We start from the raw sequence: 23,998 nt of genomic DNA, 5'->3' as shown, positions 1-23,998 counted from the left end.
TCTCCAACCTATTTGCTTCTTCTTGAAGGAAAAAAAGTGCTAAATCAGATAGGCTGGAAAGCGTCAATAGCTCAGGAATGCAGGAATGAGGTTAATGGACAAATATAGACGTGGTGTAAGCAGGGCCAGACTTCATTAACATATTTGGAGTTACACCCATTTATACCCAGCCTGGCTTTGGCCCTGGATCAACAATTCCCCAGTGAACAGCCTGCATCAAACCACTGCTGAATTTGGCCCATTGCATCTGACATCTGCATCCTGCCTCGAAGTGGCCTGTCACACTTACTGCACATCAGATCACACCTGCCCAGGCGGCCACGGGCAATTGACTTTCTTGTTTAAAAAAAATAAAAAAAAAAAAAACACAAACCAAACAAAAATTTTTAAAAAAATTAGTCACATATCATCAAGAAAAACAACATTGTTTTAGGACTCTTATCTCTTCACTCCCAAATATCCTGTTTCTTCGAGCTGCAGTGGCCAGGACCAATAGAAACCTCTTCCTGCCATTGGCTGACTTCATTTCCCAGAGTTAGCACAATCTCATCCGCTCTAAACAACCTCATCAAAACTTCTTTCTGGTCAGAGCGAAGCAATAATTATTATTAGCAATTATTAGCGATCAATAATCTTGATCACATTATGGCAAGCACTATTAAGGTAAGGAGGGGGTACCTTTTTTTGTTGGAATTTTTTTTTCACTGGCGTGTTCTTTGGTTTCCTTTATCAACCTAGATAAGTTAGAATTGGGCAACACCCCCACTGCCACAATAGAGGACAACAAGATTTCCTTTGTACTGCCTAGTAAATTTCCTTTTTCCTACTCCAACCATCCGCAAGGCTTAAAAACTTCAAACTCGGAAAAAAAATTGGGTTTTTTAAATTCACTGTTCAGTGGTGTGGATTGCATAGGCGAAGCCCTTTTGTGAGAGCTTCTGAAATTTCTTGTAGGTATCCCTCAGACAACTTGGATGTGTTTGTGGACTGCCATGAGGGGAGAGGGTGTGCACTGGAAGGAAAAACCGGGTTCCTAAGAGCGCTAAACTTTTGGATACTTTGAACTGTTTCTCTTGCGGATGGGGACACAAATTTTAGCGAGCGGGAAGGAGAGGCACCAGCTCTTGTTTCTCTCTCTAATGCAGGTTTTCATTATGTGCTTTTCTAGAAAACTCTTAAGTTTAAACTCGGGACCTTTCTGAATGTTATTTTAATGGTGGCGGGAAGATCTCACAGGCATGTTGGTTTTTTGTTTTAATCTTTTGGACAATAAAAGTCTCTTCTTGGTGCATAACTTGATCTCGGTGCATGGTTTGTTGGTTTTGGGTTTGTTTTTTTTTAAGAATGGCTTTGCTGAGTTTTTTTTTTTTTGTTGTGTCCCTTAGAAAATTGAATAAATCTATCTGTCTGTCTAGTTTTTGTTTCTCTGAACAGCAGTTACCAGCAGAGCAATAGCTGTGATTAAGTGCAGAATGTAATGGTAATTAAGTGCTTTGTGGTAGTGAAACTAATTTTACATGGAGAGCATGGACAGGGAGGACTCTGCGATGTTGTATTACCAGGTTTGGGATCAAGGTATTATCAGATTCAGGACTGAGGTATTTGTTTTCTTCATGGCATTGTCTGTTTCTGTACTTTTCTAATTATGTCAGAGATTTAATAAGGGATATGGAATAGCCTGGCTGTTGGATAAATAGGGCTGCAGTTGGATTTTTCAGTAAATTCTGCTCCAGTGTTTACATTTTAGAGATCATTTGATGCTTTTTGTTACGGTTTTGGGAATCTGACAGTCTTGCCTGAGGGCAATATGATTAAAAAGTATAATGAACCTTTTCTGTTTGCAATCACTGATGTTTTCATGGGGCTATCAATAGAGACATAGATCTGACTCTCCTCTGCATTGCTGGCCAGCATCTATTAAATGCTAAGTAGCTCCTAAAACTGAATTCCCTTTGGTTTTTCCATGCATTTCAGAGCACACAGGAGATGACTGGCACTTTATGAAAATCTTGAGGTTCAGGGAGTCAAGTTTTGGCTAAAAGGAGGGCTGTGTACTGAGGTTTTAATGCTGGGTTTGCTTCTATCAGTCAGAATATTGATGCGAAATTTATTTTCAAAAATAATGTCACCACAAGACTGGATGCTGTTTGCATTTTAGGTAACTCCTATTATTTATTTCCTTTATATTTTGTATTGGCTGAATTTGAGTAGGATAGAAGATTGTTAAATGGTATCTCATTGTTATTATTTAACCTCCACCTTACACTGAGAGAACTGTTTTATACAGCCTGGTAATGCAATGTACTCAGCAAAGTGGAAGAATGTTCAATTCTTTCTCCTCATCTGGAGTGTGAATCTTGCAGGAGGTCTCAGGAAACCCAAAGTGTGGAGGATTTTTCTGCCCAGGGTGCTGGGAAGGCCCAGCATGAATTTTTGCATTTTTACTTATGTTTTACTTTACATAAGTTTTACTTATGCAAGTGCAGAATGTGAAATGACTGGAAAGAAATGACAGGTGCTTTGTACTCGAGGTGCAGGAAATGTGCTCTGGCATGAGGCTGAGACAGTCCAAAGATTTTCAATTCCTCTTCTATAGGGAGTGGATAAAGAAGTCTTGGAACTGAAGGGTTTCTGAAATAAAGAAATTCCATTTGAAGGCCAGGCAGGTATTTGTTTCGCTTTTGCTAAACAGTTATAAATATATTTAATAATATATGTATTTAGTAATATAAATACTCAGTATAAGGGCTTGTGTTGTCCGCTGGCAGTGGGTAGCCCAGCTATCCCAGTGTGGTTAAGGAAAGCAGAGAGCCTTATCTGGGATCTCTGGGAATTCACTCCTTTCTTTAGGGAAGCTGTGGAGTCATTAAATTTCGGAATTAGGATGTGAATGGTTCTTTATTTGTTCAAAACTGGGCAGAGACTTCTCGGAACCTTCACATGTGCAAAGGTGACCTTCCAGTCAGGGTGTCTGATTCATCCTTGCCCTCTCACCAAGCTGCAGACGGACCGCTGGGACACTCGGGAGAAATCGGGCTGGTTTCACTGGGGCTCACTGGTGTCTGGGAAGGCAAACCCTGGTGTGGGTTTTTGGGTGCTGGGTTTGATGTCCTGAGCATGGTTTTCCCAGGGGATCACTCTCTCCTCATCCCGTGCCCTCTTTCTGCTGCCCCCTGTTCCTTTTTCCCCGTGGAGGGGAAAGCGCTGCGGTGGGAGGTTTCTCCTGAGGAGCAGGAGGAGGAGGATGGGCAGCAGTGCCTTTTTCCCAGGCTCTGACATGGATGGATGGATAATATTAATCCTGACTTTCCCACTGGGCTATCCTTGCCCAGGCCAGGGATCTCTCCCTTGGATGAGGAGCAGGGATAGGGCAGCACAGGAAACTGTGAGAGTGGTGCATGAAGGTGCCTCCCCAGCCGGGATTTCAGGTTGATATTTCATATCCCAATACCTGGTGCACACTCACCTGAACTCTCCATTATGTTTTTTGGCATTTTGAAGGATAAAATGTGTTTTTTCAAGAGGAAGAAGTCTCCTAAGAGTGAAGGTTTCAGCGCTGACAGGTGTCCCTCTGGCTCAGGTGGTATCTGACAGCACTTGCAGTGGCAGAGAAGTGCAGAGCACTGAAGCTGATTTATTTATCAAATAAGTACAATTATTTGTACTTATTAATCATGCTCATTACTGTAGATACAATTGTAGAACATATCAGAATTAGGCATCAGTCTTTTTTGTGTGTTTTGGTGGGGTTTTTTTAATAGAATGGAGCAAAAGTTATTTAAGTGTTACCTTGGGGTGAAGTAAAAATAGCTGTCCTGGAGGTCATCTTGGTGTTTTTTCCCATTATCCATCCCACAGTGGAGGAAAGAACATTAAATAGACAAGAACAACCAGAATTCTAATTCCTTGCCATGTTCAAGCCTTGCTCTGTTTCTCTCTTTGCCTGCCAGTGCCATTGTGCTTATTCTTTGAAAAACTCTTCATTAAGCTGACTTTATAATGATTTACTGGTTATACTTATGGACATTTAAGTTACACCTAAATATGCTCACATCCACTCTTTATAATTATTTTCTACAGTGATGTTCATATGGAATCTACAGTTTCTGTGAGGAAAGGGCTGTGTATTTGATAAAGGACAGGAGAATCTTTGTGGTTTCTGAGGCTTGAGGGCGTGGATGCACTGATTAAAGCAGAATATAGGGGCAAGATTAATTTTTTTTTGAGGAATCCTATTCTGTGCTTGTCTCTATAGCATTACTTTTCTCTCACTTTCTTTTAGAATCTCTTAAGTAGTCACTCAAATGCTTCTGAAAGCTGGAGACAGTTAAGAAATAAATCTGTTCCTGGCATATGGAAATGTTTAAGGCTTTGTTTAGAGGATTGCATCTGCACTGAGTCCAGAAGAGCTGATCCAGTAATTTGTACTTTTGTTCCTTGCATTAGAACAATTATAAAGATTATTATCTTTTTTTTTTTTTCTCCCCTCATCTCAGTTAGCAGATGATCCAATGGCATATTTGACTTCAAGCCTGTAGATGCTTCCATTGGCTTTGGTGCTGTTGCACATTTAAAGCTGAGCACACACCTGAGTGCTCTGGTGAACCAGAGGCAACAACAGCAATAGAGCCTTAAAGCACTTCCCCTGATCCTCCACTCCTTAATCCAAACTTCCCACCAATTTCGTGAAGGTTTTGTCCCAATAAAGGCAGTAGAATGAGAGCTATAATTATTTCCAGGTAGAGCAGTATTTCTGACTCAAATTCAAATGTGCAATTTTCAAGGCAGAAATGAGCAGAAGTTGTTGGGGGGGGGATTTTTGTGTTGTTTTCTTTTGCTTTTAATCAGCAGTCATTTAACTCAATTTGGTTTGTATTTTCATATGCCAAAATGAAGTGAAATATAAGGATTTTGCTTTCTAGAATTAAGTCCCCAGGCAAGGAACAACAGCTGGAAAATGCATATGTTTGACTGTCTGAGTTTGTTGATTTGTTTGTTCTTCCTGAACAAGAACTACATTATCCCTTAACAAAATGTTTTTCAGCAAGTTTCCCGTGTTACAAAAGGCCTTTCAGAAATAATGTTAAAAGAAACAAGTGCTCTTGGAGAATGACTTACTGAAAGATAAACACAGAAGTAGTTTTGCAAAATACGAATGCCAAAAAAGGATACTTCTTTTCCAAGTGATGCTTTATAATTCAATAAAAATATCTAATGCTGTTTACTCAGGAAGAAGTAGCCTTTTTAATGCAAGTTTGTAAATCAGACCAAGAGAATGACTTAGAAACTCAGAAAAGGAAAAAAAAAAAGAAAAAAAGAAAAAGAAAATTTGGTTTTGTATCACTTGTATTATGAATTTTAGCAAAATAAGGGTGATACAGTAGAAAATATCACATGCAGTGCCAAACCTTGTCAGGGTAATCAATTCATTGACTGAAATGTGATTTTCATCAGATCCATCTTTGAAAAATTAATGTCTTTGGATAGATAATTATACAGCCACCCTGCTGTCCTTGATATCCATATATATAGATGTGTATATATAAGATAGATTTGTGTATGACAGAAGAAGATCAACAAAGCATCAACAAAGGTAGGAAAACTTTGAAGAACTTATGCAAAAAAGGCATCAGTGCTTTCCTTAGTGAATGGATGTCTTTGTGGTTGGAGGGGTTGTTTTAGATGTTGTAACCAAGCTGGGTAAGGCTGTGTCCATCAGTTTATTCCTGCTCCCTTAGAAGGTCTGTATAATCCTGTGAGAAGTTTTAGGAAATCTGGTGAGATTTGGGTTGCAAACATTAGCTTTCTCCTTGAAATGCATCCTTAGGCACTGGGTTACCAATTTTTACTATGCACAGAGAAAGGTGGGACATTTCTTTTAGGAAAGGGATATTAGTGGTAAATAAATAATATTCATGATGGTTTTAGTAACTGCTGTGGGTGAACCAGTGATTACCACTTCTGGTAATTACCACTATCAAATTTGCTTCAAAGTAAAATGAACAAATTGACAATTACTGTCCTAAGAATGTCACTGAACATGAAAAGTTAAAAAAGAATGATGAGTAATAGTGATTTTTTTTTTTTAAGGGCTAGACTGGGGGACTCAGAGTGGACAAGGGAAATGGTCTTTTGGGAATACTGAGTGGAAGGAATGCCTAGGATGTGATGTGTTCCCCTTGCAATGCGTGTGTATTTGGAGTGTGTATCTCCAGCGATGGTGGGAAGTGGTGTCACCAGGCTGGCGTGGCCTTGTCACCCTGGGAGAGGAGCTGACTTGCTTAGTCAAAGGTGTGTGCTGCCAACAGATGACAGGGACTGGCTTTATGCAAATACCTGCAGGAAGGGGTGGATCCCTGTTTTCGGGAAGTGGCAGGCCCCTTTAAAGCTACCTGCCTGATTTAACAGGGAGGAGAGAGTGGCAGGCAGACACACAGTGCCACAAGTGGAGAAAAAACCCCCAGGAGAATGGAAATGCTTTGTTTGACAAATCCCTCATTGGAACGAGCAGCAGCACGTTAATTCTACGTGGAAGGTTTTGCAGAACTGCGGGAGTTTTTTTAAACCTCATTCTTCAGAGCTGAAAAACATCTTTTTTTAGACTCTCTGTTTATTACCTTGATAAACAGCAAAATGCTGCCACAGCAATTACCTTGATGATAAAGGGTCTGTAGACAGATACTTCCTGCGTTCATTTCCTACCCAGATAAGCTGCCAAAATCAGGGACTACCAATACAGGAAATGCTTTCAATAGGAACTTCCTATCTGTTAATATCTAAGTCACTGGAAAGATCTAAGCCCTTCTTGTTTCATATAAAGGTAATGCTCTACCTTTTACAATTTAAACACTTGTGCCCCCCAGTACAATGCATCTGTTGGTGTAATAAATTTCAAACCAGTGCTGTTATCCTGGACTATGAAATACCAGAGCTTTTCTCTGCAGTGGTAGGAAAAGTGCCCCTGCATTTTATAATATTGGAAATCAGGATGCTTCAAAATCCACTGTCATTTTATCAGATGAAAAACAAGCATCCTCCCTCCAGCTCCTTGTTGCCTGAATCCTTTCCTTATTTCTGTACATCTCCAAGTAAAATATGCATTTCAGTAGCACTTGTGTTGGACTTCTCCAACAAAGAGTTCAGGGCATGTTCTGCAGATCTTGGAGATCCATGGCCAACTCTTGCAATCCACAGTGCTCTATATATTCAGCAAAAATGACTGAAACAGGAGTTTCACCTCACGATGCAGGGCAATAAAACCATGACTAACCTGTGTGTTTGAAGCTCTGCTAAGGAAAAGAGAAACTCAGAGCAAAGGAAAAGGAAATAAAGACAGAAAACCTCCATTGCTAATCATAACTTCAGGGTAATTCGTTTCAGGCACATGAATAGGATGAATGAGGATTTATGAAACCTGGAGTGAAATTGGCCAAAATGAAGTCAACAGTATGGTTTGACTGGGGCCAGGCTTTCACCCAAGTTATTCAGGAGTTCAGACCAAAATTTCTGTGTTGTTTTGCCAGTGATTCCCCTGCAGTCATTCCAGGTTTCTGCCACTGTGACTGAAATGGGTATCTTGGCCTTTCCCTGCAGAATTGAGAAGTCCTTTGCTGTTTTGGCTTCATTTATATCCCACCTTTTCATCAGGGAAGAGTATCCCACGTTCAGTTACCTCCTCAGACTGCTGAATTCGTGTTGTGCTCTGCATCTGCGACCTGAGAATCTGGTTGGGTTTACTGAGGTTGGGAATCTGAGGCTGGATTTGCAGGCTGGGAATCTGAAGCTGGATTTCCAGGCCCTTCCAGAGACCATGGTGTGAACACATCCCTTGGAGATCCCTTGGCTGTGGGACAGGAGGGCTGGTCCTGTGGACACCTGACCCAAAACCCCAGATACTGCAGAGGGTTCTGCAAGCTGGAGGTTGGTTATGACAAGTGATTTTCCCAAGGCCATGGGGGAAGAAGTTCTAGGAAGTTTCCCTTTGGCTTTGGGCTCACAGGGGTGCTGGGGAAATGCACACTTTGTCCTGAAAGCAATGTTCCTCAGATGTGGTTTAGTCAGCTCTTATCTGCCTGCTCACATAAGTTTTTATTATTGTTAATCTTCGGAGTACTCACATCATCTTTCCTCATGCGTCAGGTATTCCCTTGGAAGCGCTCAAAACTGTTGCTTTTTTACTAATCAGATCAACTCACTAAAGTGGTGGCCAGAGACATTTTTCACATTATTTCCATGCAGGCATTACCTCTTAAAAAATTTCCCTGCGATCTGTCACCAAGGCATCGTTACCTCTGCTGTTTTCATGGAATTCAGAATCCGATTGTTTAGTCTACGTAAAGCGGGGAAAACGAGGGGGATCCTGTGCCTTTAATGTTGTTTATAACGGTTGGACAGAGCTTGTCAGGTGAAGGTTAATTGCTCTCCAGTTCAAGCAGTTCTCTGCACAGATGGGTTATCAGGGCTGAACACTCGTTACAAGATTAATCTCGTTTCCGACAAGACTTCCCTTTCCTCCAACTGATTTTTGCTCAGCCATTGGACCTGTCACCAGCCGTTAAGAGAAGGGTGGGTTACCTCTGGGATATTAATGCCTGCGAGCAGTGAAACAATGCAGAGTGTGTGTCATATCGGCGGGGAACATCTTTAGGAGACAGCACATTTCAGAGCTCTTCTGAAGGTCGAGATTCATAAACAACAGAAACAATCAGGAGTGTTTGTGTTAACGCTCCTCGTGGGCACAAACTCGTAGGCTTCTTTTTTGTGTCCCTCCTCTTCTCTTTGGACCCGTTTTTTTAGGTCCAAAAGTGTATTTTTGGTGACAATTTTAGCCAACAAAGCACCCCTGGCGAGATGTGGAACCCAAGATGCTTCTGTCCAGTCGATTGATGGAAGAGGCCTTCAGTTCATGCTTAAGTGAGAGGAAATACATCATGGTGACCACTCAAAGAAATCCAACCTTTGGGAGTTTTTTCTTGGGCTCGAAGCAAACCTGTTGAATTTCCCACTTTTTCCAAGCCGGGGTATTTCAGAACTGGATGCACTGTATCCAATGGGCTGCAGAGGTATGAGGTGGATGTAAAGTGAGAGAAGAACCAAGTGCATCGTGTTCTTAGCACAATATTGCCTTTCTAGCCAAGGCTGCAGCAGCTCAGCCAGTCCAGGCTCATCCTGAGCATTTGGATGGACTGAGTTCAAGGAGGCTGCGGCACGAACACGAAAGTCTCGCTGGATTTTTTGGGTTTATTTCAGGAGTTCTGATACAACCAAAATAACACAACTTGGCAGAAGGCTCTGGCTGCCAGGTTTCTTCCATGCAGCTTTAGTCAGTAAATTCCAAAACACTAAACAAATATTCAAGGCAACAAACAGGGTAGCTCTGATGTTTCCTCCGAGTTTCCTGTCCTGGCTTGGGATCAGCTCCATCCTGCTGATGGTGCTGAGTCTCTCCATCGACTTCTGTGAACTTTGAGTCAGGCTGGGTTGTCCCAGCCAAGAAATCAGCTCTGTGGAGGGTCGTGGGCTGCACAGCATTCATTGGATGGTTTATTTTTAATTTCTTTTATAAACGTGCAGCAAACGAACAAATTATATAAAAAACAAGTTTTGCTAAGAAACATCTATCTACAAGCTTCTGACAATTTCTTAATTTTCTTTTAATCAAGGGGTCTAATAACCTTGCTGCTGAATTCTTAGGGTTTCTCATACTAGAGAGATTAAAAATGCATTTTCCTTTGATTTAGAATCCACAGGGTTTAAGGAAATTTACTTGCTCCAGTTATAAAGCTGAAATGAAAGGTAGACAGGAATGTAACCTCTGGATGTCATCCTCTTCAGCACTGTGCATTCAGAGCCAAAGCAATTCAAGAGAGTGAATTCCATTACTGGTTCTAATAAGATAGGAAAAGTGCATAGTAAATCTTTACAATGCCAACTAAATCACTGGTGCTTTATGCCAAAGGAGGCAAGTTTAGTAGAAAGTTTTTAAATGGGCCAGACTCAATGATTTTTAAAAGAAGAGAGTCCCTAAGAGGTTGTTAAATCTCTGCTTAAAGCCTTGAATAAGGATCTTGTTTTTCAAGATGCTGATCGAGTTGAGAGTTCCTGCTGTCTGTGCTCAGTGAGAATTCAGATGGATTTTTGAAGAGGGAATCTTACACACAATTGGGAGTTGCTGTTATGCCACTTACCTGATGTGAGAAAATCCCCTCCTTGTCAACAGCACCTTTTTAGAAAGAGTAAAGGAAATTGAAAGTAGTCAGATCTTTTTTTTCCAAGGAAAGGTTTTGTGTAGCAAAATAATGGAATCTTTAATGTGAGGGTGGGGAGGTCCTGGCACAGAGCAGCTGGGGCTGCCCCTGGATCCCTGGCAGTGCCCAAGGCCAGGCTGGACATTGGGGCTTGGAGCAGCCTGGCACAGTGGAAGGTGTCCCTGCCCATGGCAGGGGTGGCACTGGATGATTTTTTAGGTCCCTTCTAGCCCAAACCATTCCATGACTCCATGATGATTTGGTTTTCTCACTTTAGAATGGGAAGCTTTAGATCCAGACATTCAAAATGAGCTACGAATTCCAAAGCTGTTTGTTGGACAAGTGGGTTGCAGATTTGACAACTGCAACATCTTAAAAAAAAACCAAACAAAATCACTTAAATAGGTGTTGGAAATATTTTGAGCTAAAGCACAGTCTATAAAATGTACATGTAAATTATTGACTTTAAACTCACTCTGTGCGAATTTTCTCTCCTCAACTGTGCCCAGATGCTTCTCAATTAGCATGAATGTGAAATCTTACAGAATCACAGAATCACTGAGGTTGGAAAAGATCTCCAAAACAACCGAGTCCAGCTTGTGCCCAATGCCCACCTTGTCCCCAGCCCAGAGCACTGAGTGCCACCTCCAGCCCTTCCTGGGACACCTCCAGGGATGGGCACTCCAAACCTCCCTGGGCAGCTCTTGCCAAGGCCTGAGCTCCCTTTCCATGGGGAAATTCCTGCTGCTGTCCACCCTGAGCCTCCCCTGGCCCAGCCTGAGGCCGTTCCCTCTCCTCCTGTCCCTGTTCCCTGGCAGCAGAGCCCGACCCCCCCGGCTGCCCCCTCCTGTCAGGGACTTGTGGAGAATGACAAGGTCTCCCTTATTTCCTATCTTCAGATTTTCTTCTTTTTCTCCTCACTTTTATCACATAGGTAATGTAGCCTTTTATAACCTAGACCAGACCAAATTCAATTTCAAGTATGTTTCTCTTCTGAGCTTGGGCCTTCATAATCCTGTTTTCCTCTTTCACAGAGGTTGTGTTTGGCCTCGATCTCTGTCAGTCTCCTCTGCTTCTTGGAGGATGCAATTCTTGCCAGCTCTCACCATTTTTATTGGGAGTCCTGATATTTAGCAATTAAGGGGCAGTTTCTTGAATTGTGTGAACACTTGAAGTCTTCAGTTTTCACGGACAAAAGGCTCTAGTTCTAAAAATTTTTACCTAAAAAGCCAAGGTACAGACCCAAAACACATTGGGTTTAAGTACTTTTTTTTCCAAGGCCTGACGTAAAAACTTTCTGGTCATGTTTCTGGCTTGCAAGCTGGGATTCAGATTCAGGTTAAATCTTATTCCTGAAGGTGTTAAGAAATAAAGCTGGCAGCTCAGCCTCTTGGGGAAATGTATTTGCTGTGTAATGAGTGCCAAAAGCTTCAGCTCATATTTTAAAGCTTGAAAATACTCAAATTTTGCATCACAAAATTGTGATGATGCAATCACGAGTAAAGAAAATGCATCTCTATTTAAATATTTGTAGAAATTTTCCCTCCAAATATTGCAATTTAGGGGGCTTGGAGGCTTTTATGACACTGGAGAGGACCAGTTAAGGGGCTTCTAGGTTGCTTGAGAGAGGTCAACATTAAGTGGGGTATCTGTGAGCCCCAAGGCATTGCTTTCCTTTTTTTTCCTCTCCTAATTCTCTGTTTCTTTCCTTAGTGAAAAGAGTAGAAATTCAGAAGGTTGATTAATAAGACAAGTCAAAATGTTGCAAATAGTTTCATATGAAAGTTTCATGGTAGAGGCAGAAAGCAGTGGGATGTGTACTGAAATTAAGGTGACAATAAAAAATGTTATATTTTCTATCAGTAAAAATATTCAGAATTCACAGTGACATGACCTCAAAAATCATGGAATTTCAGGGAATAAAATATATATATTGTTTATCTCATCTGCCTTCTAATTCACAAATCTTTTACTGAAAATGAAAACCAGCAGTCTTTTTAGCTGACTCTAGAATTTAGGTTCAGAGGAACCTGAGGTTCAATAAGATCATGAAAGTTGGCAGCCACCATTGTTAAAAAGGAAGCTTGATAAATCCTCAGAATTAACTCTTTTGAAATCCTAGTTAAACAGGATTGGGATGATGCTGAAAATGAAATTCCTGTGCTTGATAAAGGTGCTAAAACTAGATGCTCAGAAGAAGGAGGAACTTGACTTAAAATCTGATTTAAAATAATCTTCCAACTACTCCATGAACAACTGAAGGAAGAATTATCAGTGCCAGTCAGTGTTGCAAACCAAAGTGAAAAATGGGAAAGCAAAATCTGTTGAGGAAGTTCTCTGAATCATGAAGTGTCCTGAGAAGGGCAAAATTTTCAGTTTTTTTGAAAATGTCAGCTTAGTATAGGACAGACACTATCAGAAAGGAAAAACAAAGTCATTATACTCTGAATTTCCATGGCAGTGAGTATAAACTGTAATCTCCAGTGCTTCAGAGACCATTTACAATCACCAGGCTTGTTGAAATAAATGAGAAGATGGCCAGGCAAAGGAGAACAGAGGCCCAAACTTCCAAAACAAGTCTAGATTTGCAAACAAAGAAGTGCTATGGCAGCTCTCTCTCTATGCAAAACAATGCCTCAGTTACCCTTGAGTTTCTCAGATTCCCTGGCTGACTGTTGAATTCCACACCTTCCCAGTGCTCCAGCCACCAGCAGAACCCTCCAGTGTCACAGAGTTCAGCCTAGTTTTAATCATTAATGGTCTTTTCTTCACCAGATTTCTTTGATCTCATTTTGCACTATTTCGTCTCTTCCTGTGTTTTCTTTTTCACTCAGATTGCAATTTCTTTGCTTTATTTAATCCTCAGTTGCCCTCAACTTCTAAACACACATTTCCAGAGGACAGAGCTGGTTTTAACCTGTTTGTCTCTCTTGGAGAGGGACTTTTCCCAAGGGCTGGGGGGCCAGGAGCCAGGGAATGGCTTCCTAGTGCCAGAGGGCAGGGCTGGATGGGAGATTGGGCAGGAATTGTTCCCTGGCAGGGTGGGCAGGCCCTGGCACAGGGTGCCCAGAGCAGCTGGGGCTGCCCCTGGATCCCTGGCAGTGCCCAAGGCCAAGTTGGGCACTGGGGCTTGGAGCAGCCTGGGACAGTGGGAGGTGTCCCTGCCATGGCACTGGATGATTTTTGAGGTTCCTTCCAACCCCAACCATTCCATGATTCTGTGATCTTCACACAACCATCTTACACCCTTTTCCAGCAGAAACACAGCTCACCCAACTTGGCAAATTCAAGTCTTGTTGAAATGTTTCTGACAGTACTTTGCTCATGTGGGAAAATCTTTCCCTCTGAATAATGAAAACAAGGGAGGAAAACAGCCCCAAATGTATAATCAGCAGCATGTTTTGTACTCCTCTTTTTGCTGGATGGGACATTTTGGCTTTTTTAATTCCATGTGGTGGGTGCTGACTCTGGCAGAGAACTGGGAGAGAGAATTTTCAGTTGCATGCACAGATCCTCACCATGACGGGAAAAAAATCACTCTGTATTTTCAGAAACAGCTGGTTTATTTCCACGTCCCCATCTAAGACACTTCCGTTGTGATTTTCAGAGCTTTTCTATTCCCCACAGAATTTTCATTAATAGCCTTTAAGAGCTTTTCATCTGACAAAATGGGATGTTATTCTGCTCAGCTGCTAAAAATTGCATGGGCTGCCACTAAGCTCAGTTAATGATGAAGTTGTTCTGGTGCTTTGAGAAATATCTATTAATTAGATGCACTTAGGTCTTATTTGCAAATAGTTCTATTTATGGCAATAGAAGTGCTCAAATAAAAGATAAATTTGGAATGCAGAATTTTTAGCTGCCAAGTTTTAAAATGAGCAGTGTGGTTTTCATTGCAAGGATTGATGATTTCACTGACACCTCAAAAATACTGTAAAAATTAGAAAAATATCCTGAGAGGTGTTCCTAGAAATACAGAATCAGGAGCTCTGGACTTTGAAATAAATAAGAACCAATTTTTCAAGTAACTGACTTAAAAAAATATCCTTGTACATGTCACCAGTATATTTAATGTACTCAGCATGCAAAACCTATCTGTAGAAAAAGTAGAATGCAAGAAGATGTGGCAGGAATTTTAAATGTTTCTAGCAAACATTTTCTCCAGAGTTGTGTGTGAAGCCTGAAGCTTCAGAGGGTCATAAACAGCTTTAAAACACGCCTGGACAGTGATGAAATACTCAACATGAGGAAGCAAAAAGTTTTACTGAAGCTTTAGATCTGTTTTCCATATTCTTACAAAAGAGTTGGTTTCTAAAGATCTGTTTTAGATTTCAGTCTCACTGGAAGTATCTTATAAGAAAGCTTTTATATATTTAAAAGACATTCTGAAGAGTCAGAGTTCTCCTGATAAAACCAGTAACATGTTCCTGCTGACTCTGATGGAGCAAAATGAGTTTTGCTAATTGTTTTGGTACAATTAGTGTGTGAAATCCTCAACAATCTGTGTTTGGCTGGCTGAAAATTCACAGTCTTGAGAAACTGATGCTTTGAACAGATGCCCGATTCAGACATAGAAGAAAGATGGAGGGGGACTCTACAAGGGCCTGGAATGACAGGACAAGGGGGAATGGCTTCCCAGTGCCAGAGGGCAGGGCTGGATGGGAGATTGGGCAGGAATTGTTCCCTGGCAGGGTGGGCAGGCCCTGGCACAGGGTGCCCAGAGCAGCTGGGGCTGCCCCTGGATCCCTGGCAGTGCCCAAGGCCAGGCTGGACATTGGGGCTTGGAGCAGCCTGGGACAGTGGGAGGTGTCCCTGCCCACAGCAGGGGGTTGGAATTAGATGATCTTTAAGATCCCTTAACCTTTGCTTTTCCTTCCCCATTCTTCAGGCTTTTCTCTTCACCTTCATTCCACTTCTTGCCTGTCATGCGTAGTAGCCTTTCATTATTTATTATTTTCTGGTCATTCAAATTGAAAAAATAACCTCTGGCACAACTGTGACAGTCACACTGGTCACACTTTGCATTTAACTTGGGCTTTGTATCTATTTCCCTCAGCTTGTGTCTCTTCTGTGTTAGCTACAAGCATTTTCTGACAAGGGCTGCCTAATCCTTTGCCTTAGTTCTGTGCCCAAGACAGCAGAGTCCACTTATTTCTTGCATTTAGCACTGCATAAAATTCGTGGTTAGTAAATAGTAAATACTTTTGAGGCACTGGAAAAGTCTTTTTTGCTGCAGAATCATGGCAGTTTAAGTAAAAGTCCACAGTAGGAAGTCAGCACGTTGTGACATGAGTGTTGCCCCACATCTCCCTGTCTGCAGAGTGCACCTTTCATGGTAATGCCAGGTCTCACTGACAAATGGTTGTGTTTGGGTTTTTATTGCACTGACTGCAACATCTGTGGGTTTGCATCTTTTATCAACAGAAAAAAAGAAAGGAACCACATTTTTGTCTTTCATTTACTGAAGCTGTGTCTCCCCACCCAAAGATTTCAAAGGTGGTCAGATTCTTGATTTCATGGATTCATGGAATGGTTTGGGGTGGAAGGAACCTTATGATCATCCAGTTCCAACCTCCTGCCATGGGCAGGGACACCTTCCACTGTCCCAGGCTGCTCCAAGCCCCAATGTCCAGCCTGGCCTTGGGCACTGCCAGGGATCCAGGGGCAGCCCCAGCTGCTCTGGGCCCCCTGTGCCAGGGCCTGCCCACCCTCCCAGGGAAGAATTTCTTCCTAATACCTAATCTAACTTTACCCTCTTTCAGTTTGAAGCCATTCATTCCCCTTTGTCCTATCACTACATATCCTCATCAAAAGTCCCTCTCCAGCTCTCCTGGAGCCCCTTTAGGCTCTGGAAGGGGCTCTGAGCTCTCCCTGGAGCTTCTCTTCTCCAGGTGAATACCCCCAGCTCTCCCAGCCTGTCCCAGAGCAGAAGGGCTCCACCCCTGGGATCAACTTGATTATTTCCTCTGGCCTCTCTCCAGCAGCTCCACGTCCTCCCTGTGCTGGGCCCCAGGGCTGGGGCAGCTCTGCAGGTGGGCTCTCACCTGGGCACAGGGGCACAGGGGCACCATCCCAATCCCCTTCCTGCTACCCACACTGGGGGATCAGCCCAGGGCACAGTTTGGGTAAGGGCATCCCAATTGTGTTGATTCTACACAAGTTTTTTTCTTACTTGAATAATCCTCATGGACAGAAAGGCTGAAATGATTTGTTCCTTCCTTACTTTTATTCCTGCAAATACAGAAAGAGGTTTTTAAACTGTCATGGTAACATTTATCATTTCCTTTTATCACACGTGTCTCGGTGAGTGGTTTTTATTCCTGTGGGAGCTCAGTGCATGGATTTTCTTGGTCTACTGAACAGCAGGAGCGTTGGAGATTGCTCAGGTCAGCCAGGAACTGAATGAACAAGCTCATCTGGTTTTCCCTTCTTACCAAACAACATCGATCATTTCGCTTTATTTAGTCCATGCTTTCATTTTATTAGATTGCAGAGAAGCATAAATGGGGTCTGTTTACATTCCTTACCGATTCAACTTGAAATGCTGACCAAGTATGGCTTGGGGAGTCTATAAAAAGATGGGGCAGTTTCTGGCTCTCAGACATGTAAAGGTGTTCCTGGAAGCTCCAGACCCCGAGTGCAAATCAGTTAAGCCTCCTCGACGATTTTGAAACCTCGAATCCTTTGAAATAGTTGGCAACCTGCCTGTTGCATATTTACAGTTACACAACTCACAGCTCTTCCCCTCTGTGACTTTTAAAAGTTCCTCCTTTTTTTTTTCTCCAGGTCCCCTGGCAGCATCACAGCAGCTCCTCTGCCTCCCTCCCGCTCTTCCCCGCCTTCCCCCAAGCCCTCCTCCCCTTTATCTCTCTCTCTCTCCTTGGTATGGCACATTGTTCTGGGGAAATGGGTTGTTTTGAGTTCACACTTTGTTTTCCTGCTGTTTTTCTGGGAAGCTGGACGTGGCACGAAAGATATGGGAACAGCTTGTAGGAAATGGGTTTGTTTGGGGAAACAATAAAAGAGAAACAGCCTGCAGACCTCTCTACCTCTCCTGTGTGTTGGAAGGCTGGATTACAGTATGTAAAGACATTTTGGGGGTCATTTTTCAATTCAGACCAAAGAAAAATAAATAAAAATTTTATCTTTTAGCATATCTTAAGCTTTTCATCCACCCAGCTTCATTTCTTGTAGCACTGTCTATTAGACACTTCTTAGTGAGGTGTGGGGAAAACCATCCTAAAGGTTTCTGTTGCTGTGGTAAATGCAGATCTCACAATTCTGGACAGGAGATTCTCTTCATTTGCACTGATGTTCTCAGTTCACTTTTTCATCAGTGGCAGCAGCTGATCTTTCTTGTCCTTCTGGAGCTGATGTTGGTGCTGTTGCAAAAACCAGTCAATGTCAGAGCTGCAGGGCCTGGTTCTTGACTGGTAACTTAGGTAATCACTGGTTTGGAAGAAATATTGCCACAAGGAAAAGCTGCAGGATTTTTCTTGCCACCACATCAAAGATATTGCCACGTGCATTTTCCTTTTCTTCTTCACGTGTAAAATTAAAATGGGCCACAACCTGTTTCTGCTGCATGTGAGATTCAGCAGAGAGCCACAAGCTCATACAATCATAGAATGGTTTGAGTTGGAAGATAAAGGTTAAATTTGGGAGGCAGATCTCTTAAAAGAAGGAAAAAAGAATGAAACAGTTGAAATTTTTTCTGAAATAATTGTTTCTATTTCGTGATTCTGGATTGAAGATTTTATTTAGAAAGACATTCCTTAAATAAAGTAATGATTTGGTTTAAAGCAAAAGCACAGGTGTAAATGGGATTGGATTCTTTTTTCTACACAAAGCAATTTGGTTTGTGTGCATGTGAAGGTTTCTTTTTGGGATGGTTCTGTTTTGATTTATTTGGGGACACACAAGGAACGTTCACGCCAACCTTTTTCTGCCATAGGTCTGAAACAACATTTTTTTTATAATCCATTGGTTTGGCTACTTCTCTAACTGCAATATATCAAAAACAATACCAGTCTGTTGGACTGATTGGAGTTAATATTTGAGCTGAAACAACAATATCTTTGTTTTATACTGCTTCAGCAGAGCAGGTTAAATATCCTTAAAGAAAAGCAGGCACTTAACTTTATTGCTGTTTCACTAAACCCTCTCCTGTGGGAGTCTTTGCACCCAAAGAAATGACTTAATGCTGTGACATTCAACCCCATGTTAATTTCATTAGTCATGTTTTGTGGCAGATGACTAAAATAATGTGTGCAGAAGTATGAATCAAGATATTCCTTATAAACAATTATAGGAAAGTATGCTGGGCTATCCACTGCAAAGGTTATCGTGACAGGAAGTCATATTTTACATACACAGTGGGCATATTTGGAAAGTTCATTCTGAATTTAGAAGGATTACCCATCTGAGCAATATTCCATATGCTCCTGAAATGGGGAATACCATGAGAGGCATGTAATACCACATATATATATATATATATATCCAGTGTATACATGGGAGCTCCAGAATAAAAGGTGTCTGAGGAAAAGGAAGGGGCAATAATGTAAACAAAAGATTTTCTGCTCCAATGCTGTGCAAAAATGGAGAGCACTGCTAACAGAGTAAATTTTTTTAAAGCACTAGAAATTTGTGGTTTAATTCCAGTTGTCTAATGTGGAGAAGTCAGTAAAATATATGGAATTATAGAATCATGGAATGATTTGGGTTGGAAGGAACCTCAAAAATCACCTTGTTCCCACCCCCTGCCATGGGCAGGGACACCTCCCACTGTCCCAGGCTGCTCCAAGCCCCAATGTCCAGCCTGGCCTTGGGCACTGCCAGGGATCCAGGGGCAGCCCCAGCTGCTCTGGGCACCCTGTGCCAGGGCCTGCCCACCCTCCCAGGGAACAATTACATCAAGACAAAATACACTTGGAAGTGAATAAAAACATACATACAAATAAAGATGGCTTGAGCAGCATTTGCCAAAGGTTTCAAGCAAGGAGATTGCTGAGAGTTGAATGTGCTCAGTGCCCTCTAAACAGGAAAGTGAGAGTTTTAAATACATATGAAGGCAAACACAGAGGATCATCTGAGATTTGCCAGCGTGCTGCTGGTTGGACTTGGGAACACACCCAGCAGACACCCTTTTGTTTTCCTGTGATCTCCTTGGGGTAGGGAATATTTGGAGCTGAGACTGCCCTGTAAGTGCAGGCTTTCCAGCAGGAAGGTGAGTGACCCCCTCATGACACAGCCACGCTCACCCTCGTGTGTGCACGTGCACAAACACCACACACAGACCCTGCAGGGAAGTGATGGGTCACCGAGGAGCTCAGCTCGTGGCCTCCATCCAAGTGTTATTTCCCTCATGCTCTCAGGCATTCCTAAAAAACTAAGCTTCATTGGAAAGGAAACTTGTTCCGATGCATTTTTTCAGGCTTCCTCAATGCCATGGCTGTAAAGATCTCTTCATTCCTTCCCATCTATTTCTAATCACTTTGCTGATGAGCTTGTCCTTGGTACGTGCTGTGCTTTAGAGAAAGGTATTTTAATACCTGAGTTATTTTTACTTAAAAATTGCTCAGAGATTGAGTGGGATTCTCTAAAAATGTGCATGTGTACCTATTCTTAAGAGTGTGTGTACATGAATATGTGTATATATATATTACATATATATAATAAGAGTACATAGTTATATATAAAATATATCTATGGTGGGTCAACCCACCACAGTGAACAAATATTGAATGTAGTAGAATAAATTATAAATGTCATGTATAATCTTGTAGTTTTCCATAGATGCTAGGGAAAAGAGTTGCAAATGTTACCAGAACACTGCACAAATCTTTTGAATAAGGCTAAAAAAAAATCATGTTAAAAATTATCTCAATAAAGTTGAGGGTAGTTGCTGTGTACAAGCAAAGCCTTTAATTCTGGGCAGGAGACTAACTGATTAACACACACTAACTCTTGAAGAAACCTCAGCTGAACTGCTGGGGCTGCCCAAGATGCAAAGGATTTTAAGAAGGAGCAAAAAATGGTTAAGATTGATGGTTTAGAATGGGATCAGTGCCTTCTTTTGGGCATTATTTTGGTCCCAAGACTCTTTCCCAAGGTTCTTTCCCAATATCATTTTGGTCTGTTAGTTCCTAGCAGGTGTTGTGTGCAGCCTGAGTTCCCTTCCTATCGGGCTCTGGGCCACTTTACAAACCTGCAACCTGCTTTGCCAAACAAACTTCTGCTGGAAAGGTTGCTGAAAAAACACTCAAATGATTGCATTTTTTAACAAAGCAGAAGGTTGGCTGCTCCTTCAGATCGATACAGTCCTGTACTAGAAAAGCAAGGTAGCAGCAACAGGCTAGCCCTGGGCTGAGATAAAAATTAAAGAGTTCTACATCCAAGTTTTCCCAGTTTTCTAGGCATTTTGAAGGCCTAGAAGTTAACAGCCAAGCATGAAGGAGCAAAAAACTCCAAGCTTTCAAAGTTCATAATTGACAATACTCTCAAAATGAAAAGGGAGAAAAGTCTATTGTATTGACTGAAAAAAATAGTCATTCAAACTTCGCTGCTCGAGCTCTTTCCATGGATGGAAGTGCTAAAATAAGCATACAAAGCTACAGTTTCTTTTAAAAAGCAATATATTGTATACAATATACAATCTGCAGGATATATTTGTATTGTTTCCAGCCCTGGTGATTTAAGGTTGACATAATCATTCAGGAATACGTATTCTGATCATTGTGCTGCTCCAACCCTGCACCCTCTTCGTTCAGCTCCTGCTGCTGCTGATAAAATCTGGTGTTGCCTCAGTGTTTAAGTAATTTTTCCAGCACTTTGCTTGTGCAGGAGGAGAATTTTGAGGTCCACTTTAGCTCAGGAGCCTGGTGCAGTTCTTTGGTGGTTGTGCATGGGCAGAGCTTCTTCCAAGCAGCTTGAAGCCCACTCAGGTGTTGAGATGGTTGAAACAGGTGCAGGGTGGAAGTTTTCATCTCTGTAACATGTATAAAAGAGTTTCCTACTTCCCATATTAAATCTTGGTTTAGGATTAAACTATTCACGTGCACTTTGCTGTCAGATAAAGATGAAATAATTGATTGTGAAATGGCAATTCTTCTAATCAGGTGTTCGTGCCTGCTCTGGAAGTTACTCTAATCAATGTGATAATTTTAGTGTGTGAAATTCAGGGTAGTCCCAAACACAGCACACAGCTAGGCATGAGGGAGATATGTTTTCTAAGACTGGTTTTTACTAATTCCAACCAAAGTTTCACCATCTGCAATAACGGAATGGTGATTTTTTATTCTCTGAAGCACTTGGAGACGTGGAGTTGAATGGCTCATGCTGCAAATATTACCTTATGGTTTGCTGACATTTCAGGAATGACAGTTCATTAGAAATTGTGATAAGGCACCAGCGCCTGCATTTGAATTTATAGTATTTCAGAGTTTGTTCGTTAAGACACAAAATATTAAGCCTTTGGGCTTAGCCATGAGGCCTCTGTTCACGTTACCAGTGAAGTCAGAGTTACGCAAAGAGAGCTGCAGGATCAGGCCTCCAACATCTGCTGCCGTTTCCCAGAAATGAATCCAGCCTGCAATTTCATAACATCAACTTGATGGATGCTTGATTATTCCTTTTTTCAAGTGGGGCTCCAAACATCCTTGTATTTTTCTCAGCAAGAGGTGAGGAGAGCTGATAAGTGGCAGCACCGGGCCTGTGTTTGGATTAACACGGAGTCTCCAAGTGCTCCCTGAAAGTAGGTGGAGGATGTTGGCTGAGCTGGCAATCGGATTCTCATGGGTGGAGGTGAGGACAACATCTGTCTTTCCTATCTTGTACTTGCCAAGGCTTTTTGTTGTTCCTGAACTCTCCTCATGAATATAATATGTGGGTTTTTGTCTGATCTAATGAATCCAAGACTCAGAGATTTAGAAGGAAAACATATTCCAGATGTGTGTTGTAATTCCTGACTCAGGTGACTGCATTTTAAGCAGTAACCTTTTCCAGTATGTTCCCCACACCATGTTGAATATCTTCCTTCTGCAAATGGTCAGGAGAGACTTGTACAAGCATCATGATTAATAAGCTACAGCAAGGCTAAAACATCAATCATTTGCCTTTTGTTTCACCCGGTTGCTGCTGGATGCAATGAACCCAAGGCTCAAAGGCTTGGCTTTGGAGCAGGGCTGCAAATTTAGGCTCTTTAAGCAGTTCAACCCCAGCTTGTTTCCTCATGCAGCGGTGCCTGTTGCAGACGTGAGCAGAGTCTCAGACTGGAAGAGTTCCCGCTGCGCAGGGAGGTTCTGGTGTCCAGCCTCGCTGTGCTCTGTTCCAGCCTGGAAATGACATTCCTGGCCTGTTTGAAATTAGGTTTTCTCTCCAGATGAACAGCTTCCTAGAGCATCAGAAGATGGCAGTCTGAGGGAGGATAGGTAGAAGAGCTGCAAGCAAGAAGAGGGATTTGGTCAAATCTTGTGCTCTGTGTGCTTCCCTCTCCACTCTCACCTGTCCTTGCTTTCAGTGACAGCTGTAATTCAATTTACAAAGCTTCAACAACAAAAGTTATCAGGTATACAAGGGGATACCCAGAGCACTAAAGCATGGAAACCCTTAAGGAGCTAATTGCACGGCCTTAATGAAAACAATCTTCCCTCAGAAAACGCAGCTCCTCTCCAAATGTGACTGTTTATTAGAAAGTTTTAACATCTGCAAAACACACGCTGGTGTGTTACAATTAATGCTCATAATAAACAGTTTGGTGAAAGTTTTCATATAACAGCTTTTGTTCTAATTTAGAATGAAAGTAAGTTGCAGTATGTCAGAATTCTTTTTAGAACAGAGAGCTTTTTCTGACCAACTGTAGACATCTGAGAAGTGATAAGAAACAGCCCATGTCTGAATGGATTGTGGCTGTGGGGAGGTCAAAGCTTGTGCTTATCTGTGGATTACCATGAAATCAGATTAGAGAAGAAGGTAAAATATGTTTACATCGATGAGGAGAAATATTATAAAACTGGTGTCAAAAAATAGATGATATAAACGCAGTGCATATGGCAATGTTAATTAAAAGTTCTTTATTGCAGTGTTGTTGCAAGCCAAGGGTAACAGGTCCTTTTGGGAATGTGGGAATGCTGTCTGAACAAGCAAAAAATGCATTTTATTTCTGTAGCATCTCAGTGTACAAGAGTTGTTGCTGTGTTTGTGTCCCCTCATTCATCCTCCTCCTTGGGTGCACTTCTTGCCCAAGCCCCATCCAGCCTGGCCTTGGGCACTGCCAGGGATCCAGGGGCAGCCCCAGCTGCTCTGGGCACCCTGTGCCAGGGCCTGCCCACCCTCACAGCCTAGGATTTCTTCCTAAAATACAATATAAACTTGCCCTCCTTCAGTTTAAAACCATTGCTCATGAAAACAAAACCAGTTCACAGTTTAAAACCGTTGTCCATTCTAATCCCTGGGTTAGAGTGGCCTCCAAAGTACTTTAAAATGCTGCTGCTATCCCTCAGCCCAGGCAAATTCTGCTGCACAACCACACACCTTATTGTCTTGTGTAGCCATTTCTTAAGTTTGACCAAACTTCAGGGGAAAAAAAAGTCTTTGTCCTTAGTTCCTGACATTGCATTTAAAGGAGAGGGCAGCTTGCATGTGCTTTCATGATGGGAACTACTTCAATCACATTTCCTGTAACTTCATGCTTCTAGGCCAAGTAATCTTGCATTTGATTAAGTAAACACCTTTGTCCTAATGACTTTATG

General features: G+C 42.0%; 1 protein-coding gene across 8 annotated transcripts in view; it reads left to right on the top strand.

Annotated features, from left to right (window-relative positions):
* Positions 1-23,998, top strand: part of ERG (ETS transcription factor ERG) — a 135,748-nt gene that overhangs the window by 76,590 nt on the left and 35,160 nt on the right. The window contains exon 1 of one of the 8 annotated variants that reach the window (XM_069012894.1): positions 544-663. The exons of 6 other annotated variants lie outside the window; for them this stretch is intronic. In XM_069012894.1, coding sequence (XP_068868995.1) covers positions 646-663 — 18 coding nt within the window. In that variant the 5' untranslated portion in view covers positions 544-645. Of the gene's footprint in view, positions 1-543; positions 664-16,298; positions 16,373-23,998 lie in introns of those variants that run through there. One more of the 8 variants, XM_069013444.1, reaches the window with a different exon arrangement.

Source organism: Aphelocoma coerulescens, chromosome 1 (assembly GCF_041296385.1).
Source record: "Aphelocoma coerulescens isolate FSJ_1873_10779 chromosome 1, UR_Acoe_1.0, whole genome shotgun sequence".
Classification (NCBI taxonomy): domain Eukaryota; kingdom Metazoa; phylum Chordata; class Aves; order Passeriformes; family Corvidae; genus Aphelocoma; species Aphelocoma coerulescens.
The sequence above is the reverse complement of the archived record's forward strand: the minus strand, read 5'-3'. Positions and strand labels throughout refer to the sequence as shown.